Raw genomic sequence first — 19,007 nt, forward strand, 5'->3', positions numbered from 1 at the left:
GTCGTTTTATCAATTCCATATCATCATCATATTAATCCTAATTAGGAGATGAGACCTAGTCTTAACACTTAGGAACCTTTATGAATCACTCTTATTCTGAAGTCCAGGAATAAGAGTCAAATTATATAATTCTTGTAATTTTGACACACTTAAGACTAAAATGTTACTCTGAGTGGCGTTATACATATGGCTCAAACATTTCATGCTTCACCAATATTATTCAACAGCTCTAGAGATCATTCCTGTTACAACAAACACAATCTAAACCTGCCTGAAGCTTTATAACCGTCAACATTATTAATGAACAATGAAGAATCAACACCAACCTGTTTGTTTCTGTTTGTTTCTGTCCTTTGTTTCAAATTGCTGCATTAAGTACATTTACTAAAACGGTAAATTTCAAGATTGACAATCTATTTAAGAACAAGAGGACTCACAAACGAAGTAACCTCTCCCGCTTAGAAAGGGCAGCATTGGAAGCATTATCTAAGGATGATGAAATAGTCATTAAAAAGGCAGATAAAGGAGGTGCTGTAGTCGTGTGGGGTAAAACAATGTATATATATATATATATATATATATATATATATATATATATATATATATATATATATATATATATATATATGGAGGCATATCTTCAGTTATATAACACAGAGTTTTATCAACCACTTGCTTTCAATCCAACAGAGTTACTCAAACAAGAATTGGGAAAAATATTTTCTGAGGCAAAAGATAAAGGTTGGATATTTGAGTCCGGTCATCTCAGGAAATGAAAGCCTCACGGAACCAGTATCTAAGTACATACTAGTACACTATTTTATCAAACCTTTTTTGCCTTCACTCCCAGCATATGTGCAAGACACAACTGATGTTTTGAATAAGGTTGAGGAATTGCAAAATATAGGCCCTGATACTTTCCTACACGCAAAAAAGTCAAATAGCCACTTGTTTGATTTGCAAAATACAAATATGTCTGATTAATAAGAATATAACGAGTTTACTTCTGTTAAATGATTTATTCGTGTTAGTTGTAACTAAATTAAGAAATAATCAAATGATCAGCACTTGATTCAATGAGCCTGAAACGCTTCATATCAACAACTCTCTCTGATGAGTCACTGCGCATGCTCAGCACTGAGACGGAATCACGTGGGTACAGACGGCTGAAGAAGAGGAGCTGTGTGAGCGCCCGCGGTTTGAACTGCTGCGTTTAAACGTACTTGATTGATATAATGTACTGTCTGCAGTTAGTAACGTAGGGTAATAAGTAATTAGACACTGTAGCGATGTTTTTAAGCAGACTTATTTAAATTCCGTTGTCTTTGTCGATACAAGTTCCACCTTAAAGTTAATATATCCGCTACAATTTGTGCAGTTCTGTCACAACTCGCCTAACTATTAACTACATAACCTACGTTAGACCTGAAGTCTGTCCCAACAGTGGGAGAAGAAAACGGGAGGAAAGAATCCATAGTCGAACACACCATGCACTCGTTTTTCTGTTTGTACGTTAATGTAGCTAGCGTAATGCTATTTTTAAGATATACATTTACGTAACGTGTCCTATGTTGAATGAGTGTGCACTTCTCATCGCTCTTTTCAGTCTAGCTAACGTTTACAGAGCTGTTTTTGTTTGTTTTTCTTGAGTTTCGAAATGGCACATAATGCTACCCAGTTTATTGAATACGGTTTGCTAAAATTGTCAAGTAAAATCTATAATGCAGTCGACCATATATTTTAAATGTCCTAACAAATCGCAGTTAAAGTTATGATTGAATATGTATGCATTGTTTTATTCTGGAAATATAGTATATAACTTTTATACACTTTTTTTTTTCCCACCAGAAAAAAAAAAACATCACAATATATAGCTGTCCCCATGCTCTTCTGGTGTGAACCTCGTCTTTATTACATGGTAAGTAGTTTTTTTTAACACTCACATACAGTAATGTATAACTAACTATCCTTGAATACTGACCTTTCCTTTTCTTTCTCTTTCAGTGACATGTATGTGGCAGTGCAGGAAGTGTTGCAAAGGAGAGTTCTAGGTACAATTTACAACATTTGAAGTGGATCAAAACCTTTAATAAAATTTGGGTCACATTTTATATTAGGTGGCCTTAACTACTATGTACTTACGTCATAAAACAAGTGCAATGTACTTATTGTTTTCATATTGTATTGCAAAACACTTTTGCTTCTATTAAGGTGGGATATGGGTATGGTTAGGGACGGGTTTGGTGTTAAGGTTGGGTTCAGTTGTAAGGGATGGGTCAACAGTGTAACTATAAATGTAATTACAGAAATGAATTACACATAGCTATTTTTAAAAATATAAGTGCACAATATAGGTACAATGTAAAAACATGTACACAATAAGTACATTGTACCAAATGATTAATTTAAATGTAAGTACATGGTAGTTAAGGCCACCTAATGCAAAGCATGACCAAAATCTGACCTAAAACCAAATTAATTTGTTTTAGGACAACTTTGATTAACTTTTTTTGTTGACTACTATATATTTAAATTATGCATGCACATTGAAGACATGGGCAGGACTTAAAACCTATGTGTATAGAATTACACCCATTACATTCTACACAGACAGTAACACGTTCAGTACTCTTAAGCTGTGCTGCCGCTGAAGTTGATTTAATCTTGTCCCCACCCTACAGGATGACACTGTACATACCATACCAGAGAAGCCTGTGTCATCAAGTCTCTGTGCATCTACTTGAATGAAGACCCTGAAAAACTATTCAAGGCGTATTTGGTGAGTTGATGAGAAAATAATTTCAAAAGCCCTTATATCATGTACTTGGGTCATGTTTTTCCCTGTTTGCTACAACAAAAATGTGACATGAGAGAACACTTAACTTTGTCAAATAATTGAGCTGGACAAATTGTTCATTAATAGGAAACTACTGGTACATTTAGACAAAGTTCTTATGTAAATTGGTTGATGTACTAAACCAATGCTTTTGTTTTATTGGAGTGCTTTATATTCTAAAGTGGTTATAATGTTTTAGCAACCTCATTCATTTTAAATATGGTTGTCAGATCAGTTGTAACTCTCTTTTTTTATATAATGCACTGCAATAACACACCAGCACCGACTGTGACCTCAATAATAAACAGAGAAGAATTATCACTTTTCTGTCAGTTTCAACTTAAAAACTGAGAAATTAATAACCTCTGATTCACATCAGAGCTCCTGTATTGGATTGAAGTTTACTTTACAGGTGTACATAATAAAGTGGCCAATAAGTGTATACGCAATTCTTGTAATAATTATTTTTGTTTGTGATCTTTTATGTGTTTTGCCCCACAGGATTCAGACATTGAGTCAAAATGTACCATGGAGCAAACTGTGATGGGAGTGTATGTCATACTGAAGGAGGGAACGCTTCCTAGCAAAGACCCACAGGACATTGGTGTCCAAACTGAAGTTGTGGAAGTCCTCAGTGACTTGAGTAGCATTGCACCAGCTTGTGCTGTTATTTGGACTGATATGCTGTTTGAATCCTGTTTTAAAAAAAAAACTCAAATGGATAGGAGACTTAAAGTGAAGTAAGCAGTTTAAACTTATTTGTATGTGTATGTTAAAATTGAATGAAAAAATAAAAATGTTTAATTGTTTGCATGTTTTATGTGGTTTTTCTGTAGATTACTGAACTTTTAATGTTTTGGTTGTTAGTGCTGTCACCTAAAACAAATCTAATTGAAACAACAAGATGGGTATTAATTAAAGTACCAAAACTATACATGAACAAGACATTAACTAGTAGATGTAACAAGGAAGAATTTTGTTGAATTGAAGTGCTTTTACTGACATATTAGACTAACAGGATACAATCATTTTGATTCAATTAGTTGGAAAGAAGCTACACTGACATGTTAAAACAATGTTAAATCTACAAGTTTAAATCACATTCATATAACATGTTCAAAGCTTTCAAGTTTAATAGATTTGTTTAGATGCATAATGGGTGCTACGATTAAATCATGTTCATTGAACAATTTATTTTTTTGAGTGTAGCCACAATGGATGTGGAAGCATTGTATACTAATATTGACCATCAACAGGGTCTTGAAGCTCTCACACATTTTTTGAGTGTACGGCCAGCATCTGAAATGCCAACCCACTGACTTTTTACTCTCATTGACTGAATGGACTTTAACTAACAACATCTTTATTTTCCAGGACAAGATTTTCAAACAAACAAAAGGGTGTGCCATGGGGGCTTGTTATAGTCCTTCATATGCAGGTCTTTTCTTGGGCAAATTGGAAGAAGATTTTGTCTTTAATTGCGAAAGGAATGTGTTTTTAAAGTACACTGTTTGGTGGGGAGGCTACATTGATGACGTCTGCTTATTTTGGCCAGGGTCAGAAACAGAGTTAAAAGAATTTCATACATTTCTAAACAGTATTAACTCTAACATTAAGCTGTCTTTGGAGTACAGTAGAGAAGGTATTCATTTTCTTGACCTTACCATTTTCAAAGATGATCTAGGATCTTTACATACATCAGTGTTTAGGAAACCTACGGACAGAAACACTATTTTGCATGCTAAAAGTTTCCACCCTAATTGGCTGAAAGATAATGTCCCATATGGGCAGTTCCAGAGGGTGAGAAGAATTTGTGATCAAGACAAGGTTTTTGAAAATAAATCCAAAGAAATGATGTCAAGATTTGTAGAACGGGGATATAAGAACACTGTTCTTCAAAAAGCCTATATTAGAGCTAAGCAGATTGATAGAATTTCATTACTGAAAAGAAATACAGTAAAACAGACAAAGGACAGACCAGTATTTGTCACTAGGTACAGTACAGAGGGTGAACAAATTAAACAAATCATAAGAAAAAACTGGGGTATTATTGAGAGTGATGAGCTTTTAAGCAAGTTTTTTTCCTGATCCTCCTCTGTTAAGTTTTAGAAGGTGTCCTACTCTACAAGATAAACTGGTCCATAGTTATCTAAAACCAGATTCCAAACAAACATGGTTGAGCACCAGACCTAAGGGTTGCTATAAATGCCATCACTGCAATCACTGTACTAATGTTAAGCAAACAAAAGTCTTTTAGGATATTGTTTCCCAAAAGCAGTTTACGATTAATCACTTTATAAATTTTAAAACTACTTTTGTTGTCTATAGATTAGAGTGTCCTGGGTGCAAAGTGTTTCATGTCGGAAGAACTAAACGACGCCTACAAGAGCACAAATATGCTATTCGCACAGGCAAAATGAATTACCCAATGGCAAGACACTTCATGGAACACCATAATAGTAACCCGTCCACTTTACAGGCCTGTGGGATTGACCACATCCCACTGTCCTTGAGAAAAGGTGATAGACAGAGGCAGCTAAATCAGAAGGAGACTTTTTGGATATTTAAATTACAAGCCACTAAACATCCTGGCCTAAATAAAGACCTGGACTTTAGTGTTTTTCTTTGATTTCGTGTCTGGTTTTTGCTATCCTTTTATTTTTGCTTACTCTAGATTTTGTTTACTGAGTTTGTTTTTGGACCATATGTACAATATGTATTTTATTGCACATTTATGGGTTATATATTCAATGCGTTTGTCTCACTGTTTGGTAAGGATGATTTTTTTGATATTTAGACACTTGTCACCTGACTAGTTTATCTTCAAGGTGGAGCTTTCTGATTGGTGATTTTAGATGTTAAGAACCTCCTCTTGCCTGTGAGAACTGTTTGACTTCCTGATGAAGGCCATGTTGCTGAAACGCGTTGGAGTTTTTAGATGGGTTTAATGTGACCAAGCCGCTACAATAAAGGCTTTTTAACTTTTTCTATGTGAGAGTGCCTTGGAGTTCCTTTTTGCTTGTACCAACCTGTTTGTTGTTCAGTATCTTCTGGATCTCTCATCTTCTCTCTGTCCTCTTTAATAAACTCAGATTTGCAGATTTCAGCTCTTCCTGATGATTTGATGCTCATCTTCACTTGTAAACTGATGCTGAATGTGAGACTGTTGTGGGAGGGGCTTCACTGATGATGTGATTGTTGTGGGAGGGGCTTCACTGATGATGTGATTGTTGTGGGAGGGGCTTCACTGATGATGTGATTGTTGTGCGAGGGGCTTCACTCAACATGAATCTCTGTGTGGAAAAGCCAAAATAACAATGAATAGAGGGAACCAGTGTCATGCCAACAGCCGATCGTCCTACAAAGTGCCGTCACATTTCCACCAATCTATGACTTGGAGCTCTGTAATTTCACAGCTGGACCACCAATCTCAGAGCCCCAAATGATAGGCAGAAACATTCAGAAATTGAAGGTATGTCCCAAATCTTATGCACTATTCTACAGTAGTCAACATTTGAAGTGAAAAAAAAAAAAGTTGCAATTCACCGAAATATTTTTTTTTTTCACATTTAGTAAGTTAGTCTGGCCACTAGTGTTTACAACAACATTGTAAAAAACATCCATTTGAATGAATCATTGTATATATATATATATATATATATATATATATTTTATTTTTATTTTTATTTTTTTTTTGCAAAATGGCTGGAATTTATTCATCCTAGGGCCGGGTGATTAATCAAAAAGTAATCGAAATTGACATTCAGAACCTATAATTGATCAAATATTTCCAGTTCGATTATTTCAATTACTTTCCCTTTAAAAACACTACCGCGTGTGGAGTCACGTGACCCCTCTCCATCCCTGCCCAGCAATCACAGAACGTTCCCATATGGTTCCCATATGGTTCCCATTTGGGAACGTTAGTTTCCAAGATGGCCACCGTCTCCTCTGCCTGAAAATTCTGCTCTGTCTCATCCAGCAAATATCTTGGTAATCCTCTTTCCAATGTTAAAAGTTTTGAGCAACTGTGAATAAGAAGTTTACAAGGAGCGTCGACTATCAAAATTGCGACTTTTGAAGCTGTCCTAAATCTCTAAATCTTGTGGAGTATCTGGATCTGAAGGCCTCAAACGAGGCACCATCAGCTGAGCACTCTTGCCACATTGTAATAATCACGTGAATCTTGGGTACATCTTGGGCTTACATCTTGGGTACATCTTGGTATATTAAAGCTTGCTGCATCTGGTACATCGTGGTAAGAAAATGCCTCCCAAACATTCTAAGCTATCCCCATCAGATGATGAACCTGTAACAATGTCTTTGCTCTCCCAGCTACTCGAGCAGCAGAAGGAGTTTTACAAAGAAATGTTGCAACAGCAACAAGAAAACTTTAAATGTTTTGTCCAAATGATAATTGAAAGTACAAACAAGCGACTGGATGATGTTATCCGGGATCTCCACTCTAAAAACGGAACAGGATGATGTAGAGTCGCTTTTTTGGAGCTTATTAGCGCTTGCAATGGAAAGAATATAATTGTTGGGATTGTCTATCGGCCACCTCATTCTATTATCAAAGATTTCAATGAAAGCTTGCTTTATTCACTTGAACGTGTTAACAATGAGACAAAACCTTGTTATATATTGGGGGATTTTAATTTGAATCTCCTAAACTATGATACAGACACTCTCACTGGGGACTTTCTAAATGTTCTTTACTCTAGTTATTTTTTTCCACTCATCCATAAAGCTACTCAAGTCAAAGAAAAATCTGCAACTTTGATAGATAACATTTTATGTAATTCTTTAGGTCAAGAAATGAAATCTGGTATTCTGTATTCCGATTTGTCTGACCATCTCCCTATATTTCAGTTATCTGTGACTAAAGCAACTGGATACAACAATACAAACCAAGTATTGTTTATAAGAAATATGAGCGATGTAAATATTTTTAAGTTCAAGGATAGGCTTGACAATACTTCTTGGGGTGATCTATATGAGGAGAGAAACGTGAATTTAGCATATCAAAAGTTTATGAGTATTATTTCTACTAATTTCAATGAATGTTTCCCTATGGGTAAATTGTCTAAAAAACAGAACACAGCCATAAATAGACCTTGGTTTACAGCTGAATTAGGGAAACTGTTAGAGAAAAAGAATAAATTGTACAAAAAGTATGTTTCAAATCGTACTCCACTTACTTATGCTGTTTATAAATCAGCAAGAAATAAATATACAAGCTCAATGAGGTTTTCCGAAAAAAAAAAAGTATTTCAGTAATGTATTTCTTAAGTGTTCAAATAATGTTAAATCTACATGGAAAGTAGTGAATCAATTGCTTCAAAAAGAAAAGGCTACCAATGATTTACCCTCTGTTTTTCAGAATGGTGACGACTATTTAAGTAATCCAAAGGAAATAGCTGAACATTTTAATAATTTTTTTGTCAGTATTGGTCCGAAATTAGCTAATTTAATTTCAGATAGTGATGGAAATCCTTTGGATTTTATCCATCGGTCATTTCCTGTTATGTCTTCATTTAAACCTATTGATGGTCATGAAGTAAGTGACATTATTGATCAGTTAAAACCTACCGCAGCCGGCCGTGACAATATTTTCAGCATACCTTGTCAGACAGGTGAAGCAATCCATTTTGCAACCACTTTCTCATATTATGTCTTTGTCTCTGGAAACAGGAGTTGTGCCAGATGATTTCAAAGTTGCTAAAGTCATTCCCTTGTTTAAAGCCGATGATCCTTGTTGTTTTACTAATTATAGACCTATTTCCATTTTGCCATGTTTCTCTAAAATATTAGAAAAAAATCATACATAAAAGGATAATTTTTCATCTAGATTCTAATATGATTCTTTATAATCACCAGTATGGCTTTCGGAGAAATCATTCAACTTATATGGCTTTACTTCATTTTATTGATAAGGTTATTTCTGCACTTGAAAATAATGAGTTCACCTGCAGTATTTTTTTGGATTTTTCAAAAGCATTTGATACAATAAATCACAATATCCTCCTTGCTAAATTATACAAATATGGTTTCCAAGATATCACTTATAAATGGTTATCAAGTTATATTTCAAATAGATCACAGTTTGTTTCTTTTAAGGGTTATTTTTCCAATAAAGCTAAACTACAATGCGGGGTCCCACAGGGGTCTATTCTTAGACCACTGTTGTTCCTCATTTATATAAATGATATGTTTAGTGTTTCGGATGTGCTTTCCCCCATCATATTTGCGGATGATACAACCCTTGTTCTTTCACATTCATATTTAAGTACGTTAATGAGTAATGAAAATATTGGCCTAGTTGCCTACACTGCTTGGTTCAAGTTAAATAAATTATCTTTAAATATTAAGAAATGTAATTTTGTAATTTTTAGTGGCAAAAAAACATACAACAAAGAACTAGTGCAAATTAAAATTGGGCCTACTGAGATGCTTCAGTTAACAACAACAACATTTTTAGGTGTTATTATTGATGAAGGTTTGAGTTGGAGAGGACACATAGACTATGTTTGTGGCAAAATTAATAAGTCAATTGGTATAATAAGGAAGATTAGCCATCTTGTTACTACTAAATGTCTTCGTACCCTATATTATAGCTTAATTTATCCGTATTTGTCATATTCTAACATGGTGTGGGGGAGCACATTTCCAACAAAGCTACATAGAATTCTAATTCTCCAGAAACGGTTTGTCAGGATAGCAGCTCGTTCAGGTTCATATACATCTTCAGCTTCGCTATTTAAGAAATTGCAGATTTTATCAATTTTTGATATTAACATCTTTCAAATATGTGTTTTCATGTACAAATTATTTTTATCGGAAGGAAAGATTCCTTGCCAGTTCACGTTATACTTTAAAGCTAACTCAGCTGTTCATGCCCATAATACTAGGCAGGTAATGGATCTCCATCCTCCAAATTTCACCACATGTAGAGGCCAATTTTCAATAAGATTTAAAGGTACACAGATTTGGAATAAATTTTCTCATGTGGCGAGACAATGTACCTCAATAGAGAGCTTTAAAAGAGTTTTAAGAGGTTTGCTGATGAATTAGTTTGTGCAATTAGTTGATTCTATATTTTTCAGTGTATTTTCATTTTACTGTGAAATGCTTGTTGTTTTATCACTAGTATTATCGTGAAATATTTTTTGTTTGTTGTATGAGTTGTATTATTTAGTGTTTTGCATTCTTTGGTTATGTTTTATCTTTCTTTGGTGGAGGCTTTAGATAAGCCATACTGGCTTTTTGCCTTCTCCGGCACCGAATATGCATCAGTATGTCCTTGGTGTTGTATTTCTTTTTTGTGCAAAAAAAAAAAAAAAAATGTGGTTATTTTTTTGGGAACCACATGAGAACGTTCCTAGAACATTCCCTGTAGGTTATGTTTTTAGTAACCTATAAAGAATGCTCTCAGAACGTTCCCTGCAGGTTATTTTTAGGTTTTAATTTTATAGCCTACAGAGAACGTTCCCAGAAGGTTATTTTTATATTTATTTTTTATAACCTACAGAGAACACTTCCGGAACGTTCCCAGTAGGTTCCCAGAACGTTCCCCTAACCTAAAAAGAACGTTCTTGTTATATAAAGAAAACTTTCTGGCTAAACAATAGGGAATGTTCTTGGGAACGTTCTGGGATCCAAAAACTAACGTTGCCAGAACGTTATGGGAACCAAAAATTGTTAGCTGGGTGGAGAGCTTAAACAGTATTTATACAGTAAAAAGTATTTACAGGATATGCAAGAGTAATTTGATCTAGATAGAAAGAGATGCTGCTTATTTCCTACTTTTAATATGAAAAACATTGAAAAAAAAATTACTTTGTTTCCAAAAGTGCAAGTTATTTATTTTCACTAGTTTAAGAAAAATGTGACTTTTCATTTTAAGTATTAAGACTTATCAATTTCTGATGTTCAATAAATAATCATAGATAGTGTGTGTTTCCTTCAATTATTTAAAAATCAAGTAATGCACCCTTTTAGAAATCTCTAATATGTGAGCATATTTACTGTACAAAACTTGTCAGTGAACTGAGGTAAAAAAAAAATCATATAAATATAATTTTATTAATAAATAAAATATTCGTTCATTAATCTTAATCGAGTTCAAATGTTCAATTAATTGAGATTCTAATTCAGCCATTATTCAACAGCACTGGAATATATACTTTATCGCGTTATAAAAGTGACTATAACAAATTTGATCAGCCAAAAAATAAATTTCAAAAGAGAAATAGCAGCAAGACTTGATATCAGTTCTTTTTACATTCTGTATTAGCAACATTATCCCTTTAAACGTCGAAACGATCATTCAGAGAAACAAACAAAACAGGTTTTAATGAAATGAACTCGTTTTCCTCTCGTGCTTGTTGCTGCTGTTGTTTATTTTAACGTTATTCAGCCGATGAAAACAAGGCAGTGTCTAACTGAGATGTACTTTTCTCGTTTGTCAAACTATTTGTCCCGAACAACTCCGTATTCAACTCAACTTTTATGAACGGAGGAACATTAGACTCAATATGATCGTTTTTGCCGGTTGAACGAAGTTTCTGCACTGAACACAGGCTATCTATAACATTACTACAGCACTATTCATATTCATACGAGCTGGCCTTTACCTCAAATTCGTTATCCTCAGGCTTAATTACACAAAATAAGACTCGCAGGACAGCACAAAGCTAATAACAGAGAAGAGGACTCCCCATAACTCTCTTACTCGCGCATGCGCTGAAGAGTGAAGCCTGGTCCGTTGCTGTGATACTTCAACGCGTCCGCCATGTTTGTCCGGGCAAGACTGCCTTAAAAACAAATGGAGGTAAACGGGGGAGCTGTGTTTTTTTCTAGATTAGGGATGGCGAAAACTAAAAAATTTCTTGACCGACCACCGAGCCTCATTAGCCGGTTGAAACCGGTTAACCGATTAGTTTAATATGGTACGCTATTTGAAATAACAGCCATTTCGAGCCGCGCCTGCAATTTCGCAACTGTCGCATCTCTCTGCCGCTCTGCCTCCCGCACACACACACACACACACACACACACACACACTGCCACTCACGTCACTTTTTTAAAATCCACTACAGCGCGAAACATGAGTCCCGCAAACGCGGCGCCGAAGAGCTTGTTGTATGTAATCGTAGGACAAATGGCTCCTTAGTTTCAAATGGTTTGGGTACAAGGTGATCGCTTTGAAAATAAAGACGTTTGTTTTGGTTAGAAGCTCATTTGAAACATTGCCACGGCTCATTTAAGAAAATGACAGCTCTGAAGAGACGCCGCTTTAGTTGAGGTAGTGCTAACCATAATAAAGAAAGATGATGATCATCATCACCTTATCGGTTACCACTGAAATGTAGATGTAATGTATTTCCAAATCCAAGCCCATCTTATGCGGAATGTTGCCTAATAGACTGCAACATGATAAAACCAATGGATAAAACAGGCACCTTCAGAATGCGTAAAAGACGCACCGGCACTTTTTTTTTTAACCGACTACCGACAACTTTGACCGGTTAACGTTGATACGGTCAACCACCGGTCAAACGGTCATCGGTTAACATCCCTATTCTAGATATAAACACGCTAAGGTTTAAATTTTACAGCCGATTTCAGTGGATTGTGATCTACATGGAGTTAAAAAATAACTCTGTCTTCAGTTATTTAGTTAGCCTTGGGAAATTAATTTTCGTAAGAAATTGTGAAAGCGCACACTTGTCATTCTTGTTAATCAAGATGTTAACAGTTCTAAAATTTATTTAATATTCCTATGATATATTTCATTTTAATGTACAGTGAATAAAATTAAGTTTTTCCATTGCTTTCTCTGTCTCTAACCCCAACATTTTAGCTTTTCTCCTGCTTCGGGTCAGAACACAGCTCGTTCCCTATATAAAAATATAGTGAAAGTGATATCTGTAATATTAAGTATATGTAGTATATGTTGTAGTAAAGTGAATAATATAATAAAATAGCAAGTACAACAGTACAATAACATGAGAAATTTAATAGATTTATAACAGCAAACATTATATGTATAATACCATAATACATAAATAGCAATACATGAGTAGAATATACAGAACAGACAATAAAGAAAAATAGAATGAATAGTAAATTATAAAGAAAATTTAATTATAGTGAAAAGTAGTTTAACAATAGTATTTGTTAAAAACATTAAAAAGACAAAAAATATATTTATACATACACTCTTGCCAAATGTTATCTAACCAAAATAAGAGGGATCAAACAAAATGCATTTAGTACTAGATATGAGAGTTATAGAGCGTTGCCCTGACCAATATGGCAGCGACATTGACCTGCCATCGAGCAGCCAATGAGGTGTATTTATATGTCTATGAGCCAGAGCGTTACAAACTCCGCCCTCTCCAAACAATCCAATGGGATGCGAACAAACTAAATAATCAAATTACACTTCCTATTTTTACCAAATACGTCTTTGTTGACAATTGCATAGTTTTTGTAAATCATGCTGCCGATATAAGTTCAAGTGTTCTTTTTTTTTAAAGTTCAATTTTAGTTTGTTCTTTTTAATTGCATAACAGAACATTTGGTGAGGATGCCATATCTGAAGATGATCTGCTTACTGTGACTGTGAGGTGGTTTTCCCCTTGTCATTTTAAAGATCACACAAGTCTTGGGGTTTTGAAGCCAGAAGATAAGACTTTCAGTGGTGGAAAGTATACTGAAAATTTATACTCAATTACAAGTACTGTTACGTTGCTGAAATTGTCCTCAATTACAAGTAAAAGTACTGGTGTTAAAAAAGTACTTAAGTAAAAGTACAAATTACTCTTCATAAAAACTACTCCGAGTACTAATTGCTTTTTAGCTGGTGGCATTTATTGAATTATCCTTAATTGCTGAATCAGACAAGATCCAGACAGTAAAGCACTAACTAATATATATTGAAGATTTTAAAACAAGTACACAGTAAGCAATGAAATAAGAACAAATAAACAAATTAGGAATTAATTAATACAGTCTGTATTACAATGGTGATGGATTTACATGTTTTATCAGAGCTGGGCGAAATGACCTAAAAATAAAATCCCAGATTTTTTACAAAAGTCTGAGTCCAGTCAAGTCGCAGCTGTGTTTCCCGAGTTCCGTCAAGTTGCAGCTGTTTCCCGAGTCCAGTCGAGCCGCGGCTGTGTTTCCCGAGTTCCGTCAAGTTGCAGCTGTTTCCCGAGTCCAGTCAAGTCGCAGCTGTGTTTCCCGAGTTCCGTCAAGTCGCAGCTGTTTCCCGAGTCCAGTCGAGTCGCAGCTGTGTTTCCCGAGTCCAGTCGAGTCACGGCTGTGTTTCCCGAGTCCAGTCGAGTCGCAGCTGTGTTTCCCGAGTTCCGTCAAGTTGCAGCTGTTTCCCGAGTCCAGTCAAGTCGCAGCTGTGTTTCCCGAGTTCCGTCAAGTCGCAGCTGTTTCCCGAGTCCAGTCGAGTCGCAGCTGTGTTTCCCGAGTCCAGTCGAGTCGCGGCTGTGTTTCCCGAGTCCAGTCGAGTCGCAGCTGTGTTCCCCGAGTTCCGTCAAGTTGCAGCTGTTTCCCGAGTCCAGTCAAGTCGCAGCTGTGTTTCCCGAGTTCCGTCAAGTTGCAGCTGTTTCCCGAGTCCAGTCGCGTCGCAGCTGTGTTTCCCGAGTCCAATCGAGTCGCAGCGGTGTTTCCCGAGTTCCGTCGAGTCGCAGCTGTGTTTCCCGAGTCCCGTCAAGTCGCAGCCGCAGTTCCTGAGTCAAGCAAAGTCACAGCCGCAGTTCCTGAGTCAAGCAAAGTCACAGCAGCTGTTCCTGAGTCAAGCAAAGTCACAGCAGCTGTTCCTGAGTCAAGCAAAGTCACAGCAGCTGTTCCTGAGTCAAGCAAAGTTACAGCCGTGGTTCCTGAGTCAAGCAAAGTTACAGCCGTGGTTCCTGAGTCAAGCAAAGTTACAGCCGTGGTTCCTGAGTCAAGCAAAGTCACAGCCGTGGTTCCTGAGTCAAGCAAAGTCACAGCCGCGGTTCCTGAGTCAAGCAAAGTTACAGCCGCGGTTCCTGAGTCAAGCAAAGTCACAGCCGCTGTTCCTAAATCAAGCAAAGTCACAGCCGCGGTTCCTGAGTCAAGCAAAGTCACAGCAGCTGTTCCTGAGTCAAGCAAAGTCATAGCTGCGGTTCCTGAGTCAAGCAAAGTCACAGCCGTGGTTCCTGAGTCAAGCAAAGTCATAGCTCACAGTAGTTCTTAATGAGCCAAGTCAAGTTACTGCTGTTGATTCTGAGCCTCATCACGTCAGGTTGGCCAGTGTGATGGCGGTCGCTATTTTAAGTATATGGGCGGCACACTACGTTCCTGAAGTCACGATTGTTCCCAAGTTAACTCCAGAGCTCACGTCTGTTCACAAGTCAGCTCCTGATGGCATGTCTGATCCCAAGCTTGCTCCAGAGCTCATGTCTGATCATAAGTATGTTCCTAAGGTCTTGCCTGCTCACAGTCTGTTCCAGAGGTCCTGTCTGGTCTCGAGTCTGCTCCAGAGGTCCCGTCTGACCACGAGTCAGCTTCAGAGGCCTTCCCCGTGAGAGAAGCTGCACCAATGCCTCCAGAGGTGTCAGCATTAGCTGTAGAACCTCTTATGGAGGTGGCATTATCCTTTGGACTCTCTGCTTCTCTCCTTATTCTGTCTGCATCCTCTGTCTCTGTTCTCCCCAGGTCCCAGTCTATGATGCAGGTTCCTGCTCCGCCCTGGAAGGCCTCTGCGCCTCCTGCTTCACCCTGGAGGGCATCCGCGCTTCTTGCTCCACCCTGGAGGGCTCCCGCGCTCCCTGCCCCAGCTCTGCCCTGGAGGGTTCCTGCTCTGTCGGTCCTGCCTCAATCACCGGGTCCTCCACATGGACCTGGTCCTCCAGCCCTCGCTCTGTCTCGCTCCCGCCCCACCGCTACCCTGGACTGTTGTTCTGTTGGAGCGTCTGGAAGCTGCTCTTTGAGGGGGGGCTATGTTACAAATCTGGTTGGTGACCTATGGTCCACTCACCACCATATGTCGCTCTCACCCTGTCATTACACTCAGACTGTTGCACCACACCCTGGACTACTTTCCCCGTCATTCAGCGCGCTGATTGGGTCAGTACCTGTGGCCAATCAGCAGCCCTATAAAAGCCTCAGTCTTTCCCCTTGCAAGCTGTGGAGTATTGTGATTAGTATTATTGTTGTTTTCCATTGCTGTAGTTATCTTTGTGTCATTGTAGTTCCTAGTTTCCCTTGTATAGCTTTCTTGCCTGGCCATCTCGTCTCTTCGGTCTCACTGCCTGCTAACTGAACTCTTGCACGGTTCTCGGATTACTATCTCATCTAGCCCCTTTACGGATTACGTTCGCCACGGTTTGACCTACGCCTGTTACACGGACTATACCTCTCGCCTTCCCTTAGCTAATCCTGTTTGCTATTGTTCTGACCCTGCCTGTTTTCGACCATGTCTTCGTCTCGTCCTATTAATAAAAGCTCGCAAATGGACCCGCTCACCTCAACTTCTTGTTTACTGAACTCTTGTATTAAATCAATAGCTCATTTACAAACTCCCTTATAATTATTAAAAGCTGTTACTCATCTTGGTTCGCAATATCACAAAGCTCTCTTATCAACGATGCTCGATATACTGTACAATCGGTCTCTTATTTACACTCTCTCTACACTTTGTTTCTGAAAAGATTCGTGAGATATGTCTGTGATATATACTCTATGTCGCAAAAAACACGTAGAAGCTCCCCTGAGCACAAACACAAATATGCTGATGGGATCCGGCTAACTTGCTAACAAGCAGCTAATCATATCCCTTTAGTGGCTACCATTATTTGTTTTCCGTGCCTTTCTGAAAACAAATATATTAGTGTGTTTCTAATATGGTAAATGCGCGGGGGAGAGCTGAGCCCATTCAGAACTGCTGGAGCCCAGAGAGGAGCATCATTACCAAAGTAACAAAGCCTGAGAGACCCTACAGGAGAATCTATCGGATCTCTGTTGGCACCCTCTTTTCTAGTTTTAGAGTTTTCTTCTAGGCGTGTTCTATATACATTTTTTCTATGAATAAGGCTATTGTTCCATTTTTGACTGTGCCTCCCATTTCCTGGTCACGCGGTGGACTGGAGGCCTTTAGTTACATTAAGGGAGAGGCCTTGTCTTGTTTAGTGTCTACTTGTGTCTACTTAGGATGCACAGTTGATGCATACAGTATTGTCTGTACATTTCCAGAGGCTACAACCTTGTGATGCAGGCCTAGACCTCCTTATACACAGGCAAAACATGATTGTAATAGTAGCTTGATTTGATACTAAATGGCTTGATTAATTCACATTTTGACCAATAAAAATCCTCACCAATTGTTATTTGAATGACTGTAGAGAAGATGCATGTTTGAAATGCTTCCCACATTCAGCCCAGTGATACGGTTTTTCTCCATTGTGGATCCTGAAATCACTCAAAGCACATGTCCTTTTTCACACCAGTGTGTGTTTTCTGATGTTCTTTTAAGTATTGTATACATGGAAAAACCCCTTCCACACAAATGTGAACACACAAAAAGTGTTTCTTCAGGACTGAAGCACTCAAAAAAACTCTTCCCTCATTGATCACATGCGTACAGCTTCTCTCCAGTGTGGATGATCATGTGTCTCTTAAGGTTTGATGATTGTGAGAAACTCTTCCCACACTGATCACAAGAGAACGGTTTCGCTCCAGTGTGAACTCTCATGTGTGATGTAAGGTATACTTTTTGTCTAAAACTCTTCCCACATTGATCACATGCGTACGGTTTCTCTCCAGTGTGGATCCTCTCATGTGTTTTTAGACTTGATGACTGACTGAATCTCTTGTCGCAGTGTGAACACTTGTAAGGTTTCTCTCCAGTGTGGATACTCTCGTGCTGTTTCAGATTTCCAGCTGTAGTAAAAGTCTTCTCACACTCAAAGCACATGTACTCTTTTACACCAGTGTGTGTTTTCTGATGTTTTTTAAAGTATTGTATACATGAAAACCCCCTTCCACACAAATGACATGAATGCGGCTTCTCCTTTGAATGAACTCTCAGGTGTTTCTTCAGGCTTAAAGCCCACAAAAATGTTTTCCCGCATTGATCACATGTGTGCAGTTTCTCTCTAGTGTGGATGTTCATGTGTGTCTTAAGGGCTGATGATTGTGAGAAACTCTTCCCGCATTGATCACATGTGAACGGTTTTTCTCCAGTGTGAACTCTCATGTGAACATCTTGATTATATTTGCATGTGAAACTATTTCCACACTGAGTGCAGGTGAAAGATTTCTTGTCTCTTCTTTTCTTTAAATCGTTCTGTTTAGGTTTTTCTCCACTACTGACATGATCTTTCTCCTCAAATTCACTCAGTTCTTCTTTCACCTCATCGTCTTCAATCAACTCTGAAACAAGAGTAAAAACAGTACTTTTGTCAAAAAAAAAAAATCATTTATAATCATTAGTCGTTTAATTATTATATAACTTGTCGGTTGACTGTTTTATCATTTGCCATTTATATCTTCTTGTCATCATTCACAATTTATTTAAATTATTTTGTTTTTATATTTCTTACTATTTATGCATTTTCATTGTTTAATCTTATGATTGTGAGGTTTCATTAACAGGTTTGTCTGTATGACTAAGAGCAATGAATTAAAAATCGAAAGCAAGAAATTGTGACGTTGAAATGTCAGCTTGAGGGTGAATAAATCATGGGGCAATTCATTGTGAGCATATGACCTTGGCCATGCTGAAGTCCCGCCGCTCGTTCACGAGGAGGCTCCCCTCCTCGTCTTCCCGCTGTAAGTCGTTGAGCAGTCAATGCTTTTCGGCCACCGTGGCGAGACACGGGGGGGGGGGGGGCATTCAAGTCACTGTGCAGAACGCGCCACCGGCTAGCAAAGCCCTGCGGCCTTTCGCACCTCAGCATGGTCCCTTCGAGTTGCCAAAGCAGTTCGCTGTCCCGCACATCAGGTGTCTTCACGAGTGTCTCCTTTGGCGCTCCATAGGAGGATGAGATGTCCATCACAGCATCAGAGGGAGAGTCTGAGGGTGAAGCAGACGTCTCAGCGGGGTCAGTGCCCCTTCGTGGTTGGTGCCCCATCTGAGGTGGACGCCGAACTCTCAGCTATGCTCCTCCGAGCTGCCAAGGGGATC

General features: G+C 38.0%; 3 protein-coding genes across 4 annotated transcripts in view; 1 reads left to right on the plus strand and 2 right to left on the minus strand.

Moving 5' to 3' along the window:
* The window catches only part of LOC141326852 (uncharacterized), a 269,935-nt gene that overhangs the window by 59,413 nt on the left and 191,515 nt on the right, over window positions 1-19,007 (minus strand). The window lies entirely within an intron of this gene.
* Window positions 1-19,007, plus strand: part of LOC141341529 (uncharacterized) — an 85,409-nt gene that overhangs the window by 4,051 nt on the left and 62,351 nt on the right. The window contains exon 2 of the mRNA XM_073846414.1: window positions 529-536. Coding sequence (XP_073702515.1) covers window positions 529-536 — 8 coding nt within the window. The remainder of the gene's footprint in view (window positions 1-528; window positions 537-19,007) is intronic.
* Window positions 14,378-19,007, minus strand: part of LOC141341545 (uncharacterized) — a 28,302-nt gene continuing 23,672 nt past the window's right edge. Inside the window, exon 6 of the mRNA XM_073846415.1 lies at window positions 14,378-18,253. Coding sequence (XP_073702516.1) covers window positions 17,445-18,253 — 809 coding nt within the window. The 3' untranslated portion in view covers window positions 14,378-17,444. The remainder of the gene's footprint in view (window positions 18,254-19,007) is intronic.

The sequence above is a fragment of the Garra rufa genome, chromosome 1, assembly GCF_049309525.1.
Source record: "Garra rufa chromosome 1, GarRuf1.0, whole genome shotgun sequence".
Taxonomy (NCBI): domain Eukaryota; kingdom Metazoa; phylum Chordata; class Actinopteri; order Cypriniformes; family Cyprinidae; genus Garra; species Garra rufa.